This window comes from Halyomorpha halys, unplaced genomic scaffold (assembly GCF_000696795.3).
Source record: "Halyomorpha halys isolate HHAL.00 unplaced genomic scaffold, Hhal_1.1 Scaffold1259.1, whole genome shotgun sequence".
Taxonomy (NCBI): Eukaryota; Metazoa; Arthropoda; class Insecta; order Hemiptera; family Pentatomidae; genus Halyomorpha; species Halyomorpha halys.
The window spans coordinates 40,970-65,104 of NW_027106004.1; the positions used below are offsets into that span (position 1 = coordinate 40,970).

At 29.8% G+C, this 24,135-nt stretch overlaps 1 protein-coding gene across 1 annotated transcript in view; it reads left to right on the top strand.

Moving 5' to 3' along the window:
* Positions 1–24,135, top strand: part of LOC106689017 (C3 and PZP-like alpha-2-macroglobulin domain-containing protein 8) — a gene marked incomplete at its 5' end in the record, with an annotated part of 143,321 nt that overhangs the window by 32,715 nt on the left and 86,471 nt on the right. The window contains 1 exon segment of the mRNA XM_014433756.2: positions 4,484–4,716. Coding sequence (XP_014289242.1) covers positions 4,484–4,716 — 233 coding nt within the window.

A 24,135-nucleotide genomic window follows, 5' to 3' on the forward strand; every position in this document is an offset into this window, starting at 1 on the left:
ATTATCAATTCAAACAATTAAAAATATAGGATGGAAAAAATACCAGTCTCTGAAAGCCTGAGTACAATTTTTATTATAACACATATATAACAAAGATAAAATAAAATAATAAGGTAAATGTTTAAAAAATTCAATTATTCAGTAATATAAAACAAAAATATGATTTATATGTTACAAGAAATACAAAAAAATAAAATAGCTTCACCACATTCTAACCTGTGAACGTAAACTGAGCTCTTTCTGGTGTCGTACATAGTTGCTAAGCGCTCTCCAATTAGAGCCTTTTAATAAAGTGAATAATTTTTCTGGAGAGCAGGCCCTCTGCCTAAAATATTTTATTCTAATTTCACAATACTTGTGATAGGTTCCCAAGAAGTCCCAACGGTATCTTCCTTTTCTTTGAAGTTACATTCCGGATAGTTGTCGATCATGCATACATGATTTTACCCTTAATGCCACATTAAGAATAGCAGTCACAACGTGAAGCAAATAAATCACCGCCAAGAAATGTTAAATGTATTCAAAGGGAAATAAAGAAGAAGGATATTTTTGGGTGTATTGACGTTAGTTCTTCTGAGGATTGTGTACAAAATAAAAAACAAAGATCTAAATTACTCTTAATGATCAGAGAGTTAAGAGTTTTTTGTTTATATTTTCAAAAAAATTCTCGTTTCAAACACAAACTTACGAAAAAACAAAACAAGAAAGAATGAAATCTAAAAACTGCTACTCCAAAAACATATAACTTTCTGATGGTACAACTACTAACTATTACTAGTAATGAATTTGTTAGAATTAATATTATTTAGTTGTTCTGACAATTTGTGATCTGTTTTTAAACATATTTTAATATACAATGAAATGAACTGAATGGCTTGGGACAAGAGTATGAGACAACACAACAAATTTAAATTTTGTGCAAAAATAGTCATTTGGTTCTATTTAAAGCAATTCATTATGTTCGCTTGTTTAAAACCATAATTCCTACATGTTCATATATATTATTACCGAATATGAAATAAATAAAACAATAACTGTGCATTGTACATAATATTGCCCCAATCCTTTCAATTAAATTTAACTACAGTATTAATTTAATTGAAGAAATATAAATGCAAAAAACATGTAGTTAGGGGAAACAGTTAACGAATAATAACAAACAAAGATAAATATAAACTTGCTACACAATATAGAATAAATTTACATTTGTGGAAGACCTTTGCAATCTAACTAGCCCCTTGTTATTTATGACAGATGTTCTTGTGAGCAGGATAAAGGATTTTAATTATTCAACAGCACTGTAGAGTCACTATGGGGAAAGAAAAGAGAAAAAAGAAAGGGTGACAAACATAATTAATCCGGAGAAGAAAGAAAGAGAAACATATGTAACTAAGAGAAAGAACGAGCTAAAATAAAAAATAGATTAACTCCAGTATTTGTCCAACCAGGGGGAAAAAACTCATTTCATTTGGCAGATGTTTAATTTACCTTGGGATTCCAACTTTTATGGGCTTTGAAGACAAAAACTGGCTGATATGAGTAACCTAATTGAGAATATTTGAGTAATTTATTTCTCAAGTATGAAAGATATAATACTTTTATAATATGAAAATTATAGCTATAATCTAATAATATTTTTCAGATTCGCTTCATAGACCCGATTTATAATCTCTTTAAAAAAAAGTGACTATTTTTAATAAAAAAATAAACTATAATTTATTTTTCTTTTGTTTAGGTGAAATAATCTCTAAATTTTAATTGATTTTTTGTTATGATTTTGCTAGGATTTTACAGAAAAAATTTAAAAGGTTGTTTAACTATATTTATTATAACATAAAATAAAAACCTACAAGCAACGATCTCACGAATGTCTACCACTTATGTTGGTCTTAGTTTTTATAAACTTTATCATTTTTAGAGGTTTTTGGTAAATTCTCTATATATATTTTATAACCTCTTCTCTGAACTAATTAAATCATTTTCTATGGTTAATGGAATAAGGAAACCCATTATGAAATATGATTCAGACCTATGAGTATTTTTTTAATTACAAAAACATATTATTTTTTAATATAATAATATTTTGTAGTAAGTAAGCTATTTTTTTCCCTGTTTGAAATTTCTAAATTGGATAATCTGAACATTATTAAAGATCTGTATATTTTATTCGGAATAAGGAAGCTTACAGGAGGCTTATATAAAAATTTCCAACAATAAATAAATGTTGAAATTTTTAATTTGTCAAACAGTGAATTTCTTTGTATCTCTTTTTTTTTCTACATACTTTATGTGTACGTTTTTCTCATTCTGAAGTCAACATTAAAGTATAAATTTCCTAGATAAGTAGGCAAAAAAATCATTCAAAAATATTTAAAGGCATATATTTTCTCATATTTAAAATTCAAGCCGATTTGAATACGATTTGTGTCTTTTTTTATACTTTAACGTATCCTTTTTTATCTTAAAGCTATATACATTTTAAATTGATCACTTGAGTACCGTAGGAGCAATTTAAGATTTTCGTTGAACAAAACTGCCTTCCATATCTTATCAGTAGCTAAAAATCTGTACCTGATGGAAGAAAACGGAGTCCATTTTCGGTTTTAACACATAAATAAACACGAAGGTGGGAAAAATCATTAAATCACAAATTCAGTTGCAGACCTGTGTCATCGCGGTGAAATATTATTGATCACACCATAAAATGCACCGACAAATTTATTTATTTTATGTACAAAATGTGTGCTCTCTATCCCAGTTTTTTTTTATATATAAATATTTATTGCTAATATTAGAATACGTACTGTTCACATAGAAAATAAATTTAAATAGTTAACTTAAATTCTTTCCATTACACACAAAGATCAGAAAATAATTTAGTATTAAAACCACTGTAAAATTTATTATTATTCACTAATGATAAACGTCCATTAAATTTAGGTATAATAATAAAAATGATTCTAAAATATAAATTAATATTTAATACAACAGTATATAACTGCATTAGTTTGATCAACTGCACAATTATTTGGATGCGGCGTTTGTTTATACAGTACGCGCACAATCTAACTGTTGTTCCGGACAGTATTTTTAGGCGCGGTTAGACCGAAACATGCCTGCAGTTATTAAGATAAAAACGTAATTTCGTTTCATTTATTGCTTCTATAAAATAAATTATTTATTTTTGAACTAGTAGATATATTCTCTAAGTAAGTCCAAGACATAATATGTAGGCATACCTTATTCTGTTTCCTTCCTTAATTTAAGTAAAGAGTAATTTTTCTCCCCAAATAAACATATAATTAATACAATATGTTAAATACAATATTTGATCAGAAATTATTGATTCAGCGGTTCTATGTAAGAAGCCATTATCGGTTAACATATTCCAGGAGATTATCGGGAACCGATTGGGGGGAAGGATGGGGGCTAGATTAGGAAGTCTTGAATAGATAGGACTTTAGTTTTGAAGGGTAGGCATTAGGGAAAAGCCTGCAGTATATAGTATACTAAGGTCATTTTGAATAATTTTATTCTTGGCGTAATAAGAAGCATTGGGTAATGGTACCATAATACTTACATACAGAAATAATATTATGATTTTATTTAACCTCATAACGGTCCGGATTTTTCTGCAGTAAAAAAAAAGTAAAATTTTGATTTAAAAAACTGAATTGTATAGTTTTTTACTGCCTAACAGTATGGGTTTTTTAAATCAAAATTTTACTTTTATTTTTTTTTTACTGCAGAAAAAAAAAACTCCATATAACAGGTAACCTTAAAATACCAAAGGTAGTAAAAGGTAAGACACAACACGAATTACTTTTCTTTTTTCACAGTAATGCACTTACTAATTCACTTTTTATTTCTGTTTTAGAGGGTTCAGAAAAAAAAAAGTAAAAAACTACAAATATATCCTAATACCGTATAACTAATGTTTCTACAAGAACATCTAAACTAAGAAAGAAATTAGATTAAAAATTATATATTAAACAAATCAAACGCTAATTTATATAAAAATAACGTCTTAACAAATAAGAAACAATAAGTACGTAATTTTTTTTTTTTAATGTATATACTACGTTAATGGATAAAACATATGGAGAAACATTTCAAAGAAATTTACACTTAAGCAAGAAAAAAAAAACAGTGATTGTAGGTAACAAGTAGTTAACATCAACAAAATGTATAAAATATAATCGAATTAGCAATCAACAACTTATGAATTGCGATTAATAGCCAGATATACTTCTAAATTTGTTCATACAACATTTTTAAAAACCTTTCTTTTTTATCAAAATCAACGTCGCTGAAAACTATCTTACGTCTTCATTACTATTTTAAATAAATATTCGAGAATATTACGATTTTAATAGATTTTTGTAGAATATTTATAGAATATAATATTTTATAGAAAAGTACGAGTTTCATACCGATAGAAATTTATGTCATAGATCTATTCTAGAACTGTTATTTCCTCCAGGAGTCAAGAGCTTCCAGATGACCTTAAGCGAAGAAGCTAGAACAGGAACCTGGAACTTGGAAGTTCTGGTTGGTACCTCAGTGTTTTCCGAAGAGCTCAACGTTTCGCTGACCAGAGGATCCAAAGATCCGGCACTCCCAGCTCTTCCTATAGCAGAGGAACACTACGTTGAACTTGGATTCTCCAAAGAGATGCGTCGTCGCTACAAGCCAGGACTGCCCTTCGTAGGCAAGGTAATATTAAAATTATTAACAGTTTGGATTATAATCATATTATCATGTACTTAAATTTTCCGAAAATCCGTTATTATGTTGGTGTACTGAACCGCTCCATATCCATTTCCTAATATCTATTTCCTTCACAAAACTTAGATATCATGACGTAATACATGATGTAACGTTAACGTATAGATACGTTATAATAATATTGATAATAAGAGCAACTTTCAATTGAAATAGCTAAATTTTATTGTCATAAACTACCTCTAAAACACAGAGGTTTAAGGTAACCAGGTCTGTCGTGTAAAAACTATTATTGATTATACTTCCAAATTTCTACTATAATACATGTTTTGTTGTATCTGTATTTCTTCAATTTATATATACTTAGCAACTTATAAAAAAACTTACATATGTTTTTCACTACTTTTTTAAGCAATAATTTGAATCAAATTATTGAAATGTAAATAGTTTATTAGAATTTTATAATAAAATAATATAATAATTAATGGCTGAAAATGACAAATTTTAGCTATTAATTATTATTTTCTTTAAACTTCTAGACATGTAAACCATTAAAATAATATGTAGGATATGACCTATAACAATATTAAATAATTTATAACTGAATAAATAAATATTCCACTAAAATTATATTATCTTGCTTATTTAAAATTTTATTTGAAAAACTATTTATAGTTTGATTTTAATTATTTCTCAAAAAAATTAAGTAGTCCTAAAAGTGTAACAGGCTCTGTCGATTTATCCATACCTTACTCTGCAATTCCATTTATTATTCGGATTCTAACAACCTAAGCAATATCATGTAAGAAATTCTATTATTATTTATTAAATTTTGAAGTAATAAATAGAATTCTAATTAACTAAAAATAAAAAAAAGTCATCAAAATCAAAAAGTCCTGGGATCTCTAAGAACACTGATCTGTCTTCCTCATGAAGGGATAAAACCTTGCTCAGAGTTCCCATAGCTCAATGTAAATATTGTCTATAGATGTGACTATGTATTTATTTTATTGTTAATTAAATTTAATTATATTTTTCTTGTAAGTCAATATTTTATTTTATTAATTTTTTTATACTATATTTATACAAGGTGCATAAATTTTATAAAGTTTTTTATTTCTTTTATTTTATTTTATATATTTTTTTTATTTTTGAAATAATTTACATTTTTTTTCTTTAGTTCTTTTACGCTATATTTTGTATGAATGAATATTTAAAACACTAATAATTGTAGTAGTTTATTACTCATCAATAAAAAATAAAAAAATCCAACGCAAACATCGTACCCAAACAAAGCTACTAGCTCTTAAAATTACTCCCTAACTCCTGGAAATCCTCAGAAACTATAATAATATACGTATTATAAACATAAACTAAAGGATAGAGCTTAAATAAACATAAGTATTAAAGTTTAGTAGTTATGGAATTGTGGTTAGGACGAATTGTACGCAATGTGGCGCAGCAGAGCCATCTGCCATATTGTGGTGTCATAACCGCGGAAGAGGTGATCAGGCAGGTCTGTTGCAGCTATAAAGTCTCATGACAATCTCAAGCTGCTATCAAATCTTCAAAGACCATCACGCTGATCAGACTGTTGCATAATCATACTGTCGGTTAGTTTACGGCACAATATCGGAACGCTTATTCAATACATTCGAAATATATTGAATGGGATTCTATTATTGATTCCCTGTATTTATTATTATTTGCATACTTAGTATTATTTGAATAATTGGATCTATATTTTTTTTATAGGACCATTAGTTAAATTAACACCTAATTTAATGAACGTAAGTAAAATATGATATTTTATAACTAACATGCCATTGTTACCTCGGTATTAAACTACTATAATACAGTCTGGTGTATGGTCGGGAAGAATGTAAAGCACTGTGCTACAAGCTCCAATGATTTGAGTATGAATCTGGCTGCGGCAGATAATTATTTCTTTTATATCAGTATAATCGTGAGTCAACCCTGTGGGGCCTTGAGCCTTCCGACCCACCGAGCCTCATTAAGTGGATACCCATAATTGGACAAAAATCTGGCGGTCGAGTGTCATTTAGACCAAATTATCTTCTTGCAGTACTTCCTTACAAATTCCTGCACCCTTGACCATAGCATTACATATTTAATTTAATCTGTTTTAAATGTTATATATATATATTTTTTTTAATTTTGTGTTTTGATGGTCGATAACTTTAGGTGTGTCTGGAAATAAATTTCGTTTAATTTAGTTAAATACCAATATCAAACTGGCTTTGAAATATGGATTGTATACAATAATGCTAATAAAAAAAAATCATGTTCCAAGCCTTGTCGATTTGGTTGGGTTACAAATCTGTCGTAGGGACCTGGCAGCCTTGCGGGGTGAGGCGTAGGTCCCAGAACCCCCGGTTCAGAACGATTTTGGTTCGATTCTCAATCACCATATACTATTAATCTTGATATTCTCAACTTGGTTTGCAAGCTGCGGCAACTTCAAGGTTGGCCCAAGGACCTAACACCATTACTAATAAAATGGTTTTGAGTTATTTCCAAACAACCGATCGATCAACTCAGTTATTTACTGCCAACAACTTATTAAATTAGAGGAAGCAATCAAAGCGCTGAAAATTGCAAAGAAATCTTGTTCCTCTACGACAATGCGAGGCCTCACACATCATTAGTGTCACATAAGAAATTTTTGGAGCTTGGTTGGAAAATCACATCGGATTTCTCATATAGCCCTGGACATTGCACCATCAGATTATAATTTATTTCAAAATTTACAATTTTTTTTTTTTAAAATAGTAGAAATTTCAGAAAACAATGACTACAAATCGCACTTGGTTGAGTTTTTTACTGGTAAGGACCAGAAGTTCTACAAGTGCGAGATCATCAAGTTAAGATAACAAAACCAAAATTATCTTCTGACATTGACGACGAAAAATGAAAGAGATTTCTTTCTACATTCCCACACTTATAACACTAATTAATAAATATGAACATTAATAAATTAAATATAAAAGTAATATCCTAATAAACAATATATTGAACAAAAAATAAGTGATGAGATAAAAACATAGCAATGATCGTATTTTAAGAAAAATACATATAACAATGAACTGTTACATACAAAAACGTCAGAAGCGTACAATGAAAGGTGAAGTAAATAACTATCAACTGAGAAAATCGTAAAGCGCATTTCACAGGCTTCGCACAAAGTTTGAAAAGCGGCCCAATAACATGAAACAAGTAAGAGCCTGTTAAACCTAAGCAATGGTGACGATGTGGGTCTTCGCTAACAATGTGGTTTTGATGGTGCCAACCCTACAAAGGTACTTAACCCCTTCCAACTCGTTCAATACGATTGGATTCGATGACCTCAAAGCTATATTCAGTGAACCATTATCTTTTCTCCACCTAAGGAACTGGCTGAAAAATTCATTCTTTTTTAAATTTATAAATAAATTGTTAATTAAATGTTTATCAAATATAAAATCTTAGTTCGCACTTTGAATTGGTGTCGAATATCAGCTGTAGCCTCATCTCTTATCAATCTGATAAGATACAAAACTTTGTAGTTCCTGTTGGTATAGTCAAGTTATTAAAGTACAAAGAAGCTTCTGTATTATAATGTTGATTGGAATTTTAATGATATAGCTATGTGCTTTTAGATAAATCTTAAATCTGTGAAGGCCGCGGGCTTAGGAAGATATGCAAGCGATTTGTTTTCGATCCGAATTACAGTTTTGGAGATTTAAACAAAGAATCAGGAAAAGCAGTTTCAGCCTTTAGTTTTGTGACTTAAGACCATACTATCTCATTCTTTTTAACTTTTTTCTGTTCAAGCAGTTTTGGCAGGAGTGCCACAAGGATCAATATTGTCTCATTTACTTAATATCGTATATAGATTCTTATTCTAACAATTCAGTTTCTCCGCTCATTTTACACATACAACTAACTTTGTTGGGAAAATGGCTTGACCAAACGACAACATGTGAAAATGAAACTAAAAGTTATAAATTTTATATTTGACTAATTAAATTCCATTATTTGTTAATTACATGTTATTATTCCAGGTGCCGCCATTGTACCATATAATGGCTTACATTCTCTTCCATTGTCATTCCATTTGGCGTAGGATTCAGTGCCTTCTAAGATGAAAGGAAGAACCGTCTTTTGCAACACAACAAGTCCTTTCATTAAATTAGAGACCAGATTAGATGAGGCTCTTGAACAAAGGCTACTACAGAAAGAGACTCTTCTATCTCGGGATAGAGGGAATCAACTTGAATAATTAAATTATTTAAAATGTCTGTTCTATCAGATTCACTTTAGTGCTCTATTTTTTTTTTTTTAATTTTTCATAATTGAAATCATATTATCGAATGTAATATTTGAATTATTCTATATTTTAAACTTTATAGGTTATTATTTCTTTTCCGCTATTATTCTATTTTTTTCTTTCAGTTCTGTACTTTAATATTTAGTACAAACTTAATACATGATAAATTACTTTTTAGTTTAAAAACTAAATTTCGAGACCTTATAAGTTTTAATAATTATTATTACACCTAATGATTTTTTTTCTAGCAAAGCCTATAGACCTGCATGGAATGGAGTAACTTAGTGAGTAAGGGACTGGGCTTAACAAACGGGAATCTGTTCGAGTCCAGGAGTCTTAAATAATTATTCATTCTGTTATACCAGTGCTTGATCAACTCTGCATTCTTGTGAACCTCCTAGGGCACACCTTACCTCTATAAAGTGGATATCCTTAAGCAACGGTCCCCAAATGTTTTGACTTCACGGACTAGAAAATCCATAATTCAAATCCCGCAAACCACTAATAGGATTTTTAAACAGCTAAATATATTTATAAAAAAAAAATGTGATATAAAAACACATAAAATGTACCTACTTAATAAAATGAAACTATTAATGGTAATAAAATTATCAAAGCTTAATTAATAAACAACAATAAAATAACCAAAAACTGTAAAAACAAAACAACTAAAAAATGGTTTAAGTATATCAATTTTTTAGCATAATGTGATGGTTGCTCCTACTTACACGAAATAAGATTATGGATATTTGGATCTAATGTTACTGCAAAACGGAGAACTACATTTATTTCAAACTAAGATTGCTACCGTATTTTGATGGCTGTGATAGATGAAAAGGACTTTTCTCATAAATAAGTTGTGAAAATTTGAATCAGCGTTTTAAATAAATGCTTCAAGTGGTATACTTACGCGACATACACGAGAGTGAAACGAGACGAGTCAAAACATGTAGCTAAAACAATGCAGTGACAGCAATACGACTTATTTACCGTGGCGTTATGCTATGAAGTAGTGTTTTATTAATTAATGATAAATTTTCACGTATTATTATGAATTTAAATATGTTCTAATGAATTTTAAAGCATAAGTTAATCTGATGAGTAAGTATATTCCACATTTTTCTGGGGACCAAAATAAAAAAAACACACACGCACTGACTTCTAAAATGTTGTATTTAACACACAATCAAGACAAAAAAATTTTGAATCGGATTTAGATTGCGTAGTCAACAATAAATCAGCTACTGTGGGTGAAATATTAGCCACACTACATGTATGGAAGTTGCACCACTGATAGGAGATTCCTTTGTTCTAGCATTAGGCGTGTTAAAATAATGGAGTACTTTTCAAGCAAAATCTTCTCTTTCTCTCCCAAACTTGTTGCCTTAGCCATCTCTCTTTTCTATTTATAGATTTTCTCCTGTCTAAAAGGGCAAAGGAATTATTTCTACAGGATCGGTTAGAGACTAGTAAACTTGGAGACTAATACTTGGACGTTTATTGTAGATGATGTAACTATAATAAAATAATACGAAATATTCTTATAATATTATGATATAAACTATAATAAAATAAAACGAAATATTCCATGCATATAATGAGTTTCCAAAGGACTGACCATTATAAAAACATTTCTCAGGCCTTTTTGCTCTAAAATTACTTCTAGCAATAACATTGTTTGAAAAAAAATAAAGGAAATTAAACTAAGTAATTTTAAATCTCGTTATATTACCTTAATATCCCAACCCCGTCAATTTTCTTTAAATTACACTGAAATTGAAAATGTATTTGATATAAATATTTTCTTACTTAATATTAAAGTTATTAAGTTTAGCTTGACAGTTTAGAAATGACCTATTAGTGCACAGGCACAAGTTAAAAATATTATCATTTAAACTTTTTAAAAAAAAATTAATATGCAATAGGAAAACATTGACCTACAAATTTGTTTATTTAAATTTTTAACTAAACTTTCTTGTCTGTAAACGTTCTCGTGAGACCTACAATTTTTAGAGGTTATATTTAATTTCAATGAAAATTAAAAGAATAAACCATTATTCCTCTACAGTCCACTGCTCTACCAACTGAGCTACCAGAGGAAGACATAAATATGGAACGCTTGATGATAATAAATATAAATATGATAATAGCAATAATAAATTGCTAAAATTGCTAAAATTGCTAACGGTGCATAATAAATGAATAATTTTAGTGAATACATGAAAAAGAAATTATAAATTTTAGCTATTTTTTTAAATTGATTTGAAATAACATTCAACCTATAAATTAGTACAAGCGATTGACAGATTATAAAATAAATTAAAATATTGAACAAAAATACAAAATCCTGTTTAACAATACAACTGCTAGATTTTTTTGAGAGAGTGCGATTTCCCTTCTGCTCAAACTCCACCTCGAAGCTTCTTCGTTAAGTTTGTCCAGCTACACACTAGCGATGTGAAGTAAAACATACCACATATCATAGCCTGTATAAAAAATTAATTACAAGCATCAAAAATTAATAGCAGAATCGGTATGACAATGATAAGATTTACGTTAAAAATCTCACATAAGTCACTTTGTGAGTTAGTTTTTAACGGATAAAAAGATAAGCCATCAACCCGCTTAAAAAACAAATAATATAAGAAATTAATAAAATTAAAAAAAATAAATGAAATGAAAGAAACAAAGCAAAAAAAAACAAAAAAAAAAAAACAACGAGTGTTAGAAATAATATGAATTGTTATTTTGGAGAAGCTTTGTGACTTAATGTTATTATAGATATGAGAATTATCCTCGGTAATACCGAACAGCGCTTATTGTCAGGTATACTAAATTAAGTTCTAATTTAAGGTGGCGAGGTTAATCAAAAGGTATAAATTCATTAATTAAAAAATCATTCCGTACTAACATGTAATATATTTAATTGTTCGTATATTCTTATACAATAGTATACCAAGCAATGGCGTACTACCAAACCCCACTGGGAGAACTTCATTTCCTAAGATAACAAATACAAGAAGTGATTGAAAACAATACAAGTCGGCATTCTATCCCATTAAAGCAAGGATCCAAAGAATATAAAGCAGATATAAAAATTGATGAGAGCGAGCCCTATGTTTATGAATATTTCACGAGGGGGGGAGTTGGGAAGGGCAGAGAAAATAACACGCCTTGAAAAAAAAAAAAAAAAGCCTGGAATCAGGTGAAATATATTCCGGGATATTTTTCCGTGTACTTCATCAAAACACTTTTTTCGGTTCCTTTATATTTATGAAACATGATGAGATAATATTTAAAACGAGTTAACGTTCTTGTGAGGTTTAGACAATCATTATTCTGCACCGTTGGAATAAAGTAAATAAAAATAGAATAGCATAAGAGTTGGTAAATTCTCGTAACCCTAGTAGTATTTAAAATTAATTCTGGTCGAAAAATAATTATTTCTTAATTTTACAATGTCTCTAATGATATTAAGTAAAACAAGAAATCGTTTTAAGCTGAAAAATTACAATTGGCATCACTTATTAACAACTATATATTCTACTTTTTAAATAAACAAACTTAAATTTAAAATTTAATGAATTGGCGAAAAAAAGAAGGATCTGAGGGTAAAAAAATATATAAGTTTATTTACACCAACAGGGGAATTACAGGTGGAGTTAACAGTTAAGAAAAATGAATATATTATTTATATCTTAATAAGAATTAGCTTATTTATGAGGGTAATTTTAATATGAATAAACTTTTTTTAAAACATAGCTTAATCTCGCTAGAGATTTGATCCTAAGAAATAAAAAAAGGTATGAAACTTTTAACAGGTTTAAAATTTCTTTTAGAACATCGCAGGATATTAAAACAATCTTGCCATATTTTAGGATCTTCCTTATTAGGAAAGGGTTGATAGAAAAAACTTGCTTCTTTGCTGATCGATTTATGATGAAATGAAAATATTTATTTCAAGAACATAATTTGTTTATTTTCAGGATTCTCCAGGTTTTTCTTCTTTAAGCCACACACAACTTAAGGATCGTTTATCGCTTGCCTTAAAATAATAATAATAAAGGATCGTTTATTCTTCCTAAATGTGGCATCGGTATAATTTTCCTCACAGAAGAAATTTAGTTTATATTTGGCATTGCGCAATTTAGGAATTTAAATTAAAGTGTGGCCAAATTGGATACGATTTTACGAGATTGGAATATGGTTCAAATTACAGTGGCATTGTGTTTATTTCTTTTAGAATTTTAGGACAGTCAGTTAGATAAATATAGATCCATGATCTAGCATATACTCCTAATTTAATTTTCCATACTTTTTTATATTACTGAAAATATCAGATAAAAAATTGAAAATAAAATATAATAAATTTAAATAGAAAATATTACATGGGGATGATTGAATGATAGATTTATGTGGTTCACGACGGTAATGGCTAGTGCTTAAACTTCCTTGCGCAATTTAGGAATTTAAATTAAAGTGTGGCCAAATTGGATACGATTTTACGTGATTGGAATATGGTTCAAATTACAGTGGCATTGTGTTTATTTCTTTTAGAATTTTAGGACAGTCAGTTAGATAAATATAGATCCATGATCTAGCATATACTCCTAATTTAATTTTCCATACTTTTTTATATTACTGAAAATATCAGATAAAAAATTGAAAATAAAATATAATAAATTTAAATAGAAAATATTACGTGGGGATGATTGAATGATAGATTTATGTGGTTCACGGCGGTAATGGCTAGTGCTTAAACTTCCTTGCGTAAATTTTTTTCAAAAGCTTGATTTATGTCCACAAATTCCCCGGATTTATGTAAATTCTAGAACAATACAGCGTTTTACCGGAATTTTTTTAACATAAACTCGTTATCTAGGGTTATTGGTTCGTTATATATTAATATATTATCATAATATATTAAACAGTCATCAATGGAATCAATTTTTAAATAAATTAATCAAATATTTTTTAAAGCTATACACGAATTAACGATACTAATTTCTTAAACTGTTCTTCATTCTTAATATGTTGTTAGTCCTAATGAATGAAAAGTGACAGTGGTGTTGATTAATCTTGAAAAAAGATTTTTTAAACCCAAAAGGTTATTAAATTTAAGGTTTGGGCTACTTCGAACTACAAAAACATTATTGAGAGAGGTTATTATATTCGAAATTACATGTAAACGCTAATTAGAGAGCCCGGTGTTCCAAAAACCTCCAAGCCGGAACTCTCAAACGCTAGAAGATATGAACAAAATTATAAAAACCGAAATTTACATTCTTTCAAGCACTACAGAAAAATTTTGATATTTGTTGGTTGAACATTCTGGAAGGAGTTATTCTTAATGTAATGACAAAATTTCACATCTTGGATTTATGACGTCAAACAAGTAATTTTAAAGCAAACACCCGAATATAAGAGTATTTGGTCCCCAGAGGTTTTTCCAGAATCTCTCTCTGAATATTCTTCCTCAAACGTATGATCTAGTACTTCCTTTATCCTTAAAGGATGTTTCCCATGTCTGTCTTTACTAGACTCTGTTCCTTCAGCTATTCCATCTTAGACGCTCCCTTTTCTCCCCTTAGCTTCTCATATTATTTTTTTGTACAGCTCCACTTCCCGGAGGAAGTTTCCTTATGGGCTCAGTATATACCTTATTGACTCTGGTACCTGATAAACCCTCAGGCGTTTTTTCCAGCACAGTTCAGATATACTGTTTCAACCTTCACCTTCTGTCCGGTTGTTATGGGATTTTCCTAACATAGGTAGCTGGTTTTCCCATTCCCTTTGATTCTCACAATATTTCTACACCTTCTTGTCAAAAGTCCTAGTGCTAAATTAATAATATTTATATAATTAATTTGTATTTAATAATTAGCTATGTTCATTAGTTTTCTCAGTATGCTGAGTACATAATCCTATTAAGGCACTACATGTCAAATCAACTAAGGTTTGAAACCTCATCATCACATATATTCTTGAACTTAAGCACTGATGTCTTAATGGTTTAGTCTTAGATAACTATGACATTTTTCTGATATAGATCAACATTTTTGTTGTTGGGCCGCCTGTAGGTCAGTGCTTAAAACACAGTCTTACCAATATGATGTCTATTGGTGGTGCCGGTTCGAATTCGGCCCGGGATGTTGACTTTTTTCATTGTGTGGTGGGAAAAACTTTGACCCCCAACCATGATTAGGACTCTAATGCGAGTCTTGGCCGAAAAAAAATTTTTTTTGTTTTTAGTTCTAAAATTCTAATTGTAATATCGTCGGGTTGGAAGAACACAGTCACAATTTAAAATAATTCATTTTCATGTTAAAATCACGACAGTTCGTCTAAGTTTTTATGTGGAAGAGAGTTACAATTTGTTAATTCTTACTGCAACACCTAGCAGGCATTAGAATTAACAACTTGTTACTCTTTTAAAATATAGACCCAAATCCAAATTCCAGTCGTTTTATGAAAACATAAAAATCAATTATTTTGAGTTGTGAAAGTCTTCCTCCAAACCGACAATATTCTCATAAATTGGCTCGAAAAAGTAATTGCGACTTTTTTTAATTGCTGAAGGAGCTTTTCTAACTTTGGTGAGAGCTGGCGTAGGAGTAACTTTACTATTCTCTATGATAGATAACACTAAACAGACAAAGCCTAGATAATATTTCTCAAAAACTAATTTAAAAATTTTATTTAATATTCATATTAAGTAGTAGTATTTTAAAATATTCAAATTTATTCTTTTAATAGATCGTATTGCTGTACAATTAGCAGGCAAAATGTAAATGGGGGATAGAAATTGCTACATTGCAAAAACAATTGAAGAGTATAGCTCCATCAACAATACCACTTTACATTTATGTTACCTATTAACAATGGCACCTTTCATGAAAATAAACATGAACGCAGAGGCGTATGAAGATTTATCTAAAGTGCTTTAAAATAGTTATTGAATCAGCTTTTAGTAATAGGAAGATAGAATTCTATCTGTTTATCTTTTTATGCTTAAAAAAGATCTATTTATTTTGTACTCGTTACATTCTAGTTTAACATGAATTCTTATACTGCAATCACTTTAAGCAGAACACCTTTTATGAGAATACCGATGTTTCTTAGATGTGAGAATTACCATAAAACGAACTAGAAATGGTCTGAAAACAAGTAATTTTTATTGCAACAATTTTTTAATTTTTTGGTAAATTAGACACTAGTTTAGAAACGAAAGTTATGTTTCCTTATTTTTCAGGTAATCTATGTTTATCAGAAGATTTTGGAACGTACTTTTGTAAGCTTTTAAATACGTTGAATAGTTTTAATGAGACAGCCTAAGCCCTTTATTGTTCTTGTTGTTCATAGATGTAGTGGCATCCATTTGTAAGTACATTCCTGGGACGTAGCTTCTCATCTACGCAGACGACGTGGTCTGGATTACGGACTCAGTGTAAAAGTTGCAACTGGCAGTTATGGAATTAAGATTATAAAGAGTTCCAAAGAAAAGGGATGCTTGTAAACCCCAACAAAAGTAAGGTCCTGCAAGTTGGAAGAAAGAAAGAATATATCCACATATATGTAATTGAGAAGAATTGGAAGTAGTAACAGACTTCACATACCTGGATGCAGTGATAGATGGATCTGGGAAGGTAGATGCTGAAATATCTAACAGGATTAACAAGATAAAGCAGTTTGCTACCAGCTATTTAACACTGTGGTAGGGATGAGAGAAGTAGGCAAAGATGTCAATCTACACATCTTCAAGACGGTATATCTACCCATACTTCCGAAGGACCGTGTTCGCAATGAAAGGATTCGCCAGGAACTGCAGATAAACCTACTGAAAGAGCTCCTGGAAACTCGTCAGTTAAATCCATGTTATCAGTATGGACGACCACAGAGATCCTCCAGACTATGGAATATGTTCCAGATGGCAGAAGGCCTAGGAGCCTCCCTAGGATGTCATATCTCGACTACATTGAACGACGCTATAGGGCGAAGGGGAAGGACCTAGCTAGAAATAGGGAAGAATGGATTTGGAAGTACTAAAAAGGGAAGCTAAAGAATAATAGTTTAAAACTAATGTTTTCTTTTGTTTTGCTAATGAACCTATCATACAGGAGTGTTTGATACAAGATACTTGATCAAAGCGATTTTTAAACAAAATGATTTTGGCTTTCCCGGTTTTTTGGGCCCATTAAAGCGGAATTTACATCTCTGTAATTAAAAATGAGTTGACAAATCTTAGTCAGATTCCCTTTTTTTTTTAACTCTATGCTAGTAGGGCACCAGTGCCAAATTGATAATCTGGGAATGATATAGTTCCATTTTTTTTTATATTATCATATTAGTAAATTAACAATAATACATGTTGATGACCTTCGATTAATCGCCATGTTTGAATTACATTCATAGAAAAAATTCTTTACAATTTATTTCGTTTAGAATTGTGATCAACTTATTTAACAAAGAGTATAAGTTTTTTTAAAAAATATTTTTTAATTTAGAAATTTATTAATTACTTTCATTTACATCGTAATGAGGATATTTTTTTTATTAACAAAGAAAATAATGTACGCCTCCGTTTAAAGAAATTTTCTCCATTCTGTAATGAATTTAAGACCTGATGAAATTCAGAGACAGTCCAGCTATGACTGGCAGAACACCTCGCTCAGTAAGCCGATGACAGACGGACCAAACCGCAGTGCTGACTATGCAGTCCCTTACCTCAGAGGTCGAGATATCTACTCCAAAGATCTCTTGGCAACTCAGCACGTCAGCCGTTATCTGGGGCCACCCATTGGAATTGTTCAGTTGAGGAGTGGTATATTTCGGCCTTACTAGATAAAGTTAAATTATCCTTGTTTGATCAGTACTGCATTGGGCATATTAAGTTACAAATTTAGAATTTGGAACCTAAGATGCTGATAGTTCACAACTAATACCGTTAAAAAAAAAATTAAAAAGTATCTGAGAAAAAAAAAAAGTGATCAAAGTAATTTTGATTATGTCAATTTCATAGCTGAAAAAAATTAGATATTTTAAAAATGAGGTATGAAAAGAGGTTCACAAAGAAAAGAAAATTTGAACTCATATTTTATTAATTTAGAATAATTTTAGGGTTAAGATTATTTATCTTGGATCAAATAACATATCAAATTAGGTATAAAATTATTTTTAATTAATTAATTAAAAGTTTATAAGTAAAGAAGGGGTTAGAATTATTTTAATCAAACTTCATCGTTTCTTAAGATGAAATAGCAAAGTTAGTTTACGGGTCATTGTAAAAAAAAAATAAAATGTCAATCTACATATAACTATTTACATAAATTAATATCTGTGATAAAATTTTTAAAAAAACACAATTTGTCTTTATCACCTACTTTTACAAACTCCTCATTTGATAGGGAGAAAAGTATATTCATATGCAAAATATTTTCTATTAATTTCCCTATCTTTTTCAGTCATCAAAAATTCGATATCAACCATTTTTTCCAGTATTTCTGACATTTCCATGTGTGTAAAAATCACTAATAACTATTTAAAAGAAAAGACAGTATCGTACTTTCCGTTGCATCCTTGCTAGTTAGTCCACAAGGATCTTTTTATTTTGTCATAACGTTGAACTCGCTTTCTGTTCATGAAGTATCTGATTTAAAGTAAAGATTTAAAGTTCATTCAATCATGTATCAATAGTTTTACTACTCATTCCGTAATAATACATTCTCTGTTATATGATATTTTCTACTGAATTATCAAATACTTTTCTTTACACGTACTTCCTGCACAATTATGTGTGGTCTTTTATATGTTTGAAATTTGACGATATCAGTACTCTCTTCTTCCAAACATTTATGACTCTTAATTTCCACACTTTTTTTTTTTTTAATATTGTCGAAATACTCTAAGTTACTTTGTTTCACTCATGTCGGATCAATAAATGTGGTGTATCGTGGTCTATACCTTGTTGCACCATCAATTCAAATGAAGATTGATTATACTCACTTTTAGCACTATTACAAAGAACAATTTTCTATATAACAGGAAGTCGATCTAAATGAAGAATGGCCAAAATGGAGTTCTCCTTGTTACAGAATCATCCTTCATTTCAGATCAACTATTTATGCTTTAATTCATACTAATTTATATTTGATAAAAAACAACTCAAATGCATCAAATACTTATTATTTATACGAATAATACGTTAAGTGTCCATATGAATAATAATCATCCATTAAATCAAGAAACATTAATAATTTCTTTCTGTAACATTAAACAAAATTGCTCGGAATTTATTAATTGCTTGCTCAGCTTCGAAAATATTTCGTCTCACGCTTGATAAAGTACACAAACGCTGAAAGGAATCGGTAATAGGAGGGAGAGAAATCCAAAGTTTGCCATAAATTCCGTCGAACGGAGACAAGAGAAACGATGTGAATGATAGATTGGGAGGGAAGGCGAGGCGAATAAACAATGAATTGTAGAGGCAACGAGAATTGGGCTCAGGGTTAGGGCAGTTCTTATACCCTCTGTTCCCAGCATTCTTGTCCTTCCCATCCTATATATAGATAGATGGGGTGTTCGCTGTCTGTAATATTAAAAAATATAACATACATATATCATAAACATAACAAAGGTCTTTGTATTAATATTTATATTAATGTTGCTTAGTGAAAAAAACATAAGAATTAAAAGAATAAGAAAATATATTACAAAATTTGTATACATATATAATTAAATTAAATTATGGGAAAGAAAAACTTTATTCAAAAACAACAAAGTTGCTATACCCAACTATATTGGGTTGCTAGCTTGCTACACAGCATACTTATTCAAATCTAATTAGACAATACTTTTTAAATCCTACAACTACAATCTATATATAATAATAATAAATACTTGAGTCAATTTATATATCAGAAAACATCAATTACACAGTTAATTTTAAAACAAAATTTATGCAGAGATTTTAAGCAAAATTAATTTATAAAATAAAAAAAAATGGAGAAATTGTTACTATTTACAATTAAATGCAATATGGAATTTTGAGAATTAGAATAAATACCAAATTGAGACAAAAATGCAATTTAAAATAAAATAAATTAATTTTAAAACAAGGCTGACCTGTGTGAGTGGGAGATTATAAATGGTTTGTTATATGGTAGTGAAATTGTTGTGGATAATCTTATATAAGAATAATTAAATATTAATTATATGATTTAAAATTTTTAAAAATAGGTAACTAAACTTAAGCTTAGTAAGCTTATTAATGATAAATATGACTCTCTAATAATTGACCTTTTAAATAGGCTTTTAACTTAAAATAAGGAAATGACCTGGGCAGAATAGCCTGGCAAAAGTAACTTTTAAATTAATGTGAGGAAGAAATTATAATTGAAGGTATGTTATATTATTGGTGAATAATGTGGTTGTTATAAGTGTTAAAAATGAATATATATAATATAAGCTGTTAAATATTTAGATGTCCTTGAGGATTGCTAAAATGGCCGGCGCGTTGGACTTGGAAAAATAAAGAGTGTTGAGACAAAAAAGGATACAAATTTTTGATTTATTTAATAAATAATAATTAGGTTATAACATGATACATAGGCAGTTCCCCAAATGTCCTTTTGGACAGCGGTACTGTTATGTGGTATGGTGGATGGCTTGGAGTTTCGGGTATCAATTTATTAATTTTGAAGAGCTTCACAGTTTCTTAAACTGTTTCCCTGTCTAGTCATAACATTTTTTTCATATTATCAGTTCTTTAAGGACACTACAATTGTATTAACCTAAGTAAACTTATTTTTAAATGTAGTTTGTTTCATAACTATTGCCAGTTTTTATTCAATTTGGTACATTGAAGGCATAAGAGCTGTTTTAAAAAAATACTCTGCAATATCAATATTTTGTGCATTAGACTTTTCTAACTAAATGACGGAGATATATAACAAATTGCAAAGTACATTAGTAGTAAAATTAAGATCCTTTTATTTAAGTCACTTTGGGTTCGCATTGGTGCTTGTCACGTTGTCAGGTTGCTGTTGTGGTGCCATTAAATTTAGCACCGATACCAGCGCTTATGAAATTCATGCAAACATGGAATATGTGGTTGATGCCCTGCGCAATATTAGTGAGGTAGATAGGGAAATTTTAAATGTTTTCATGGCTAATATTTTTTATTATCTTTGTTTCCTCTACGTCTAAATAAACAACATTTATCGGGATTTAATATAGCATTTTTCAAATTCTAATATTTATTTTGGGAATAAATATATTTTTTTTAAAAATTAAATTGTTTCAATCACTAGGGTCATTCATGCTGAATCTAAAAATGTACAAATTGAAACAAGTTAATTATTTGGAATATTAAATTAACTATAAATAAACAGATGAATAAGTATATAAATACGTAAATAGTGGATTAGAAACAAAATAATGGGTAAATCAAGGTTGTACATTAGTGTTAGTTAAATTATCTTTGATCGTGAATTGAACCAATTAATAATTTTCGAAATAGTTTCTGGAAATTGAATTCCTTCTGTTTACTCGCAATTAGTTTAAGCAAATAACTAATAATTTATGCAATAAGGATCCTTAATTAGGCATATAAGGAGGACGTAGAGGAGTCTCGATGTTCATATCAACGGCAAAATGGTTTTTTCAATGTATTTTCTTCTTTCGGGTAAATGTAAATCTTTAGGCAAATTGGACTAAAAGAAAAAAAAAAGTTTAGATGATTGTTATATTTCCTTCAATGTAGTATAGGATGTAAAATAGGTCCAATTGCATTTGCTGGGAAAGACATTAAGCGCACATCACTCGGTAGCACAATATCCTCGAAGACAATGTGCAGAAGGCCTCCAGGCTAAACAGGTACTCAGGAGGGCTGATTCAATTTTTCTGGTCCGAGAAACCGGATCCATTTAGGGAAAGCAATTAGAGGGAGGTAAAGAGGAGAGGGGACTTGTTTGGTAACAACCCCTGACGTTTCGTCCCCGTGTTTGCACAGCTCCGGGCCACCGTAATGGACGGTGGGTTGGGAGATGGAATCCCCAACGGATTGTTAGCGACTTTTTATATTCCATCTTAGATCTTAATTTTTTTTTTTAATAATTCCTCCAGGGACGTGGACTGGAGGCCGCTTGAATCGGCCAATCAACAAATCATAACTCTTCTCCCGGGCATAGCCCTCGGATTAGAGTCCGTACCAATTCTGTCTTCTTGACACGGAGGAAATTGAGTCATTTCTCTCCCTTGGCAATTCTTTATCCCTACCTTCTAAGCGACCTGTTATTATTCTTTGGGGCCTTCCACACTTTGCTAAATCTTTTAGGCCAAATTAATTTATTTCCAACGTATTTTCCCAGTTTTATATTTGAACTTTTACAAAATGTAGAATGATAATGTGATAAAAAAGATTGAAAGCGAAATTAATTTAGTGTTACAGAAGTAAAAAATTAATATTAATATTTGATAAATTTTTCTGATAGATTATTAATTATTAGTTCCTTAAATTCTAATTATTCCATTTTTTAAAACAATTCTCATTAGTTTCTCTAGGTTTTTCCTACCAACAATAAAGACACATTTTCGGTGATAAACCATCGCTTTAATTGACTTTCAATATAGAGTTATTGAGGCCACACCTAGTCCTTGTTAAAATCACAAACCATTAATACACTTTAGACGCTCTCTAATGTATATGTCGGTTCACATTGTGTTTTCCCCATCCAGAAGTATAATGAAAAATCTAATATTTACATGAATCCCTCTGAACGAAGTTGTTTTAATCTTAAATGTCGAGATTTACCTTCTCTGGATAATATTGTATATTTTGTCTGGTTTATATTAAAATATGGTTTGTTACTATCGATCTACTGCACTGGATCGAGAAATTTCCTAAGCTAAAATCACTAGTAAAATATGATCCCCGTAAGTTAGTATCGTTTAATCTTGTGTCAAGAAAGGTGTCAGTTTTTTCTAAATATTTTTTTATTGATGTAATAAAAAAAGGTGTTGATTAGTTAAATACATATTAATTTATTATAATCTTTAGGGTCTATCGTAGCTTTTAATGGTGATGAGAATTAATGGTCACCATTTGCTGTTAAATCCTTGTAATTTGATATGTTTTCTGCCAATGGATATAAAACATACTCTGTATCGGTTTAAGGACGTGAATAAGATTTTTAAATATCATAATTTTTTTTTAATCACTTATTTGAGAAACACCTCACCTCACAATTTTTCCATCCATAATTACATTTCACATAAATTCATAATAAATTTTACATTTCCCAATGCAATATTTTTTAAATAATTTTCAATGCCAGATAATTTATAAATATAACAAAAACATAAATAGAAATTTCACTACAATATTTACAATATATTGAAAGCATGTCTTGCAATATTTTTATTTATTGTCTCATCAATGATTTTTTTTGTATTTTGGAGGTGGAAGAAGTTTTTGTAGTGTTTTATTTGAAGGCTCGCTATTAGCCAGTTTTGTGGCACCAGGCATGTTAATGTCATCATTTTTTGTGACCGCCACTTAATGAAAAAATCAATGCCCCAGGCCGGGGCGAACCGGTTCCACCCGCAGATCTCAGATTAGTAGACCTGCGCCTAACCACCTGAGTAACGGACGGTCCTGTTCCTAAGCTTTCTAGTTTAGATGATGCATCTTCAACTTCATCATTACTAGACAAATCATATTTATCTTATAGACCGAGTATATATTCATTTATCTATCACTGTCTAAAATACCGTGTATTATTTTAATGTCTTACCTGTCTGATAAAATTAAATTTTTTTAAATGAACCGGACATTTTGAAAAAAAAAACTTACGTAAACGGGAAATTTGGGTTTGACAGGCCCATCACCAACTTTGAACAGGAATAAAATACACAGTTTTTAAGATAATTTCATACTATTGTCTGTCATCAATTGATGTTTCAGTTTAAAGGTGAACTGGTGGATAAGTTAATTTGTGATCCCTTCTAAGGGATTTGTTGTTGTTGATTGTTGCTTAAAGGCGTAAAACCCTCTGGTCATCAACGCCTATGGGATGATAAAA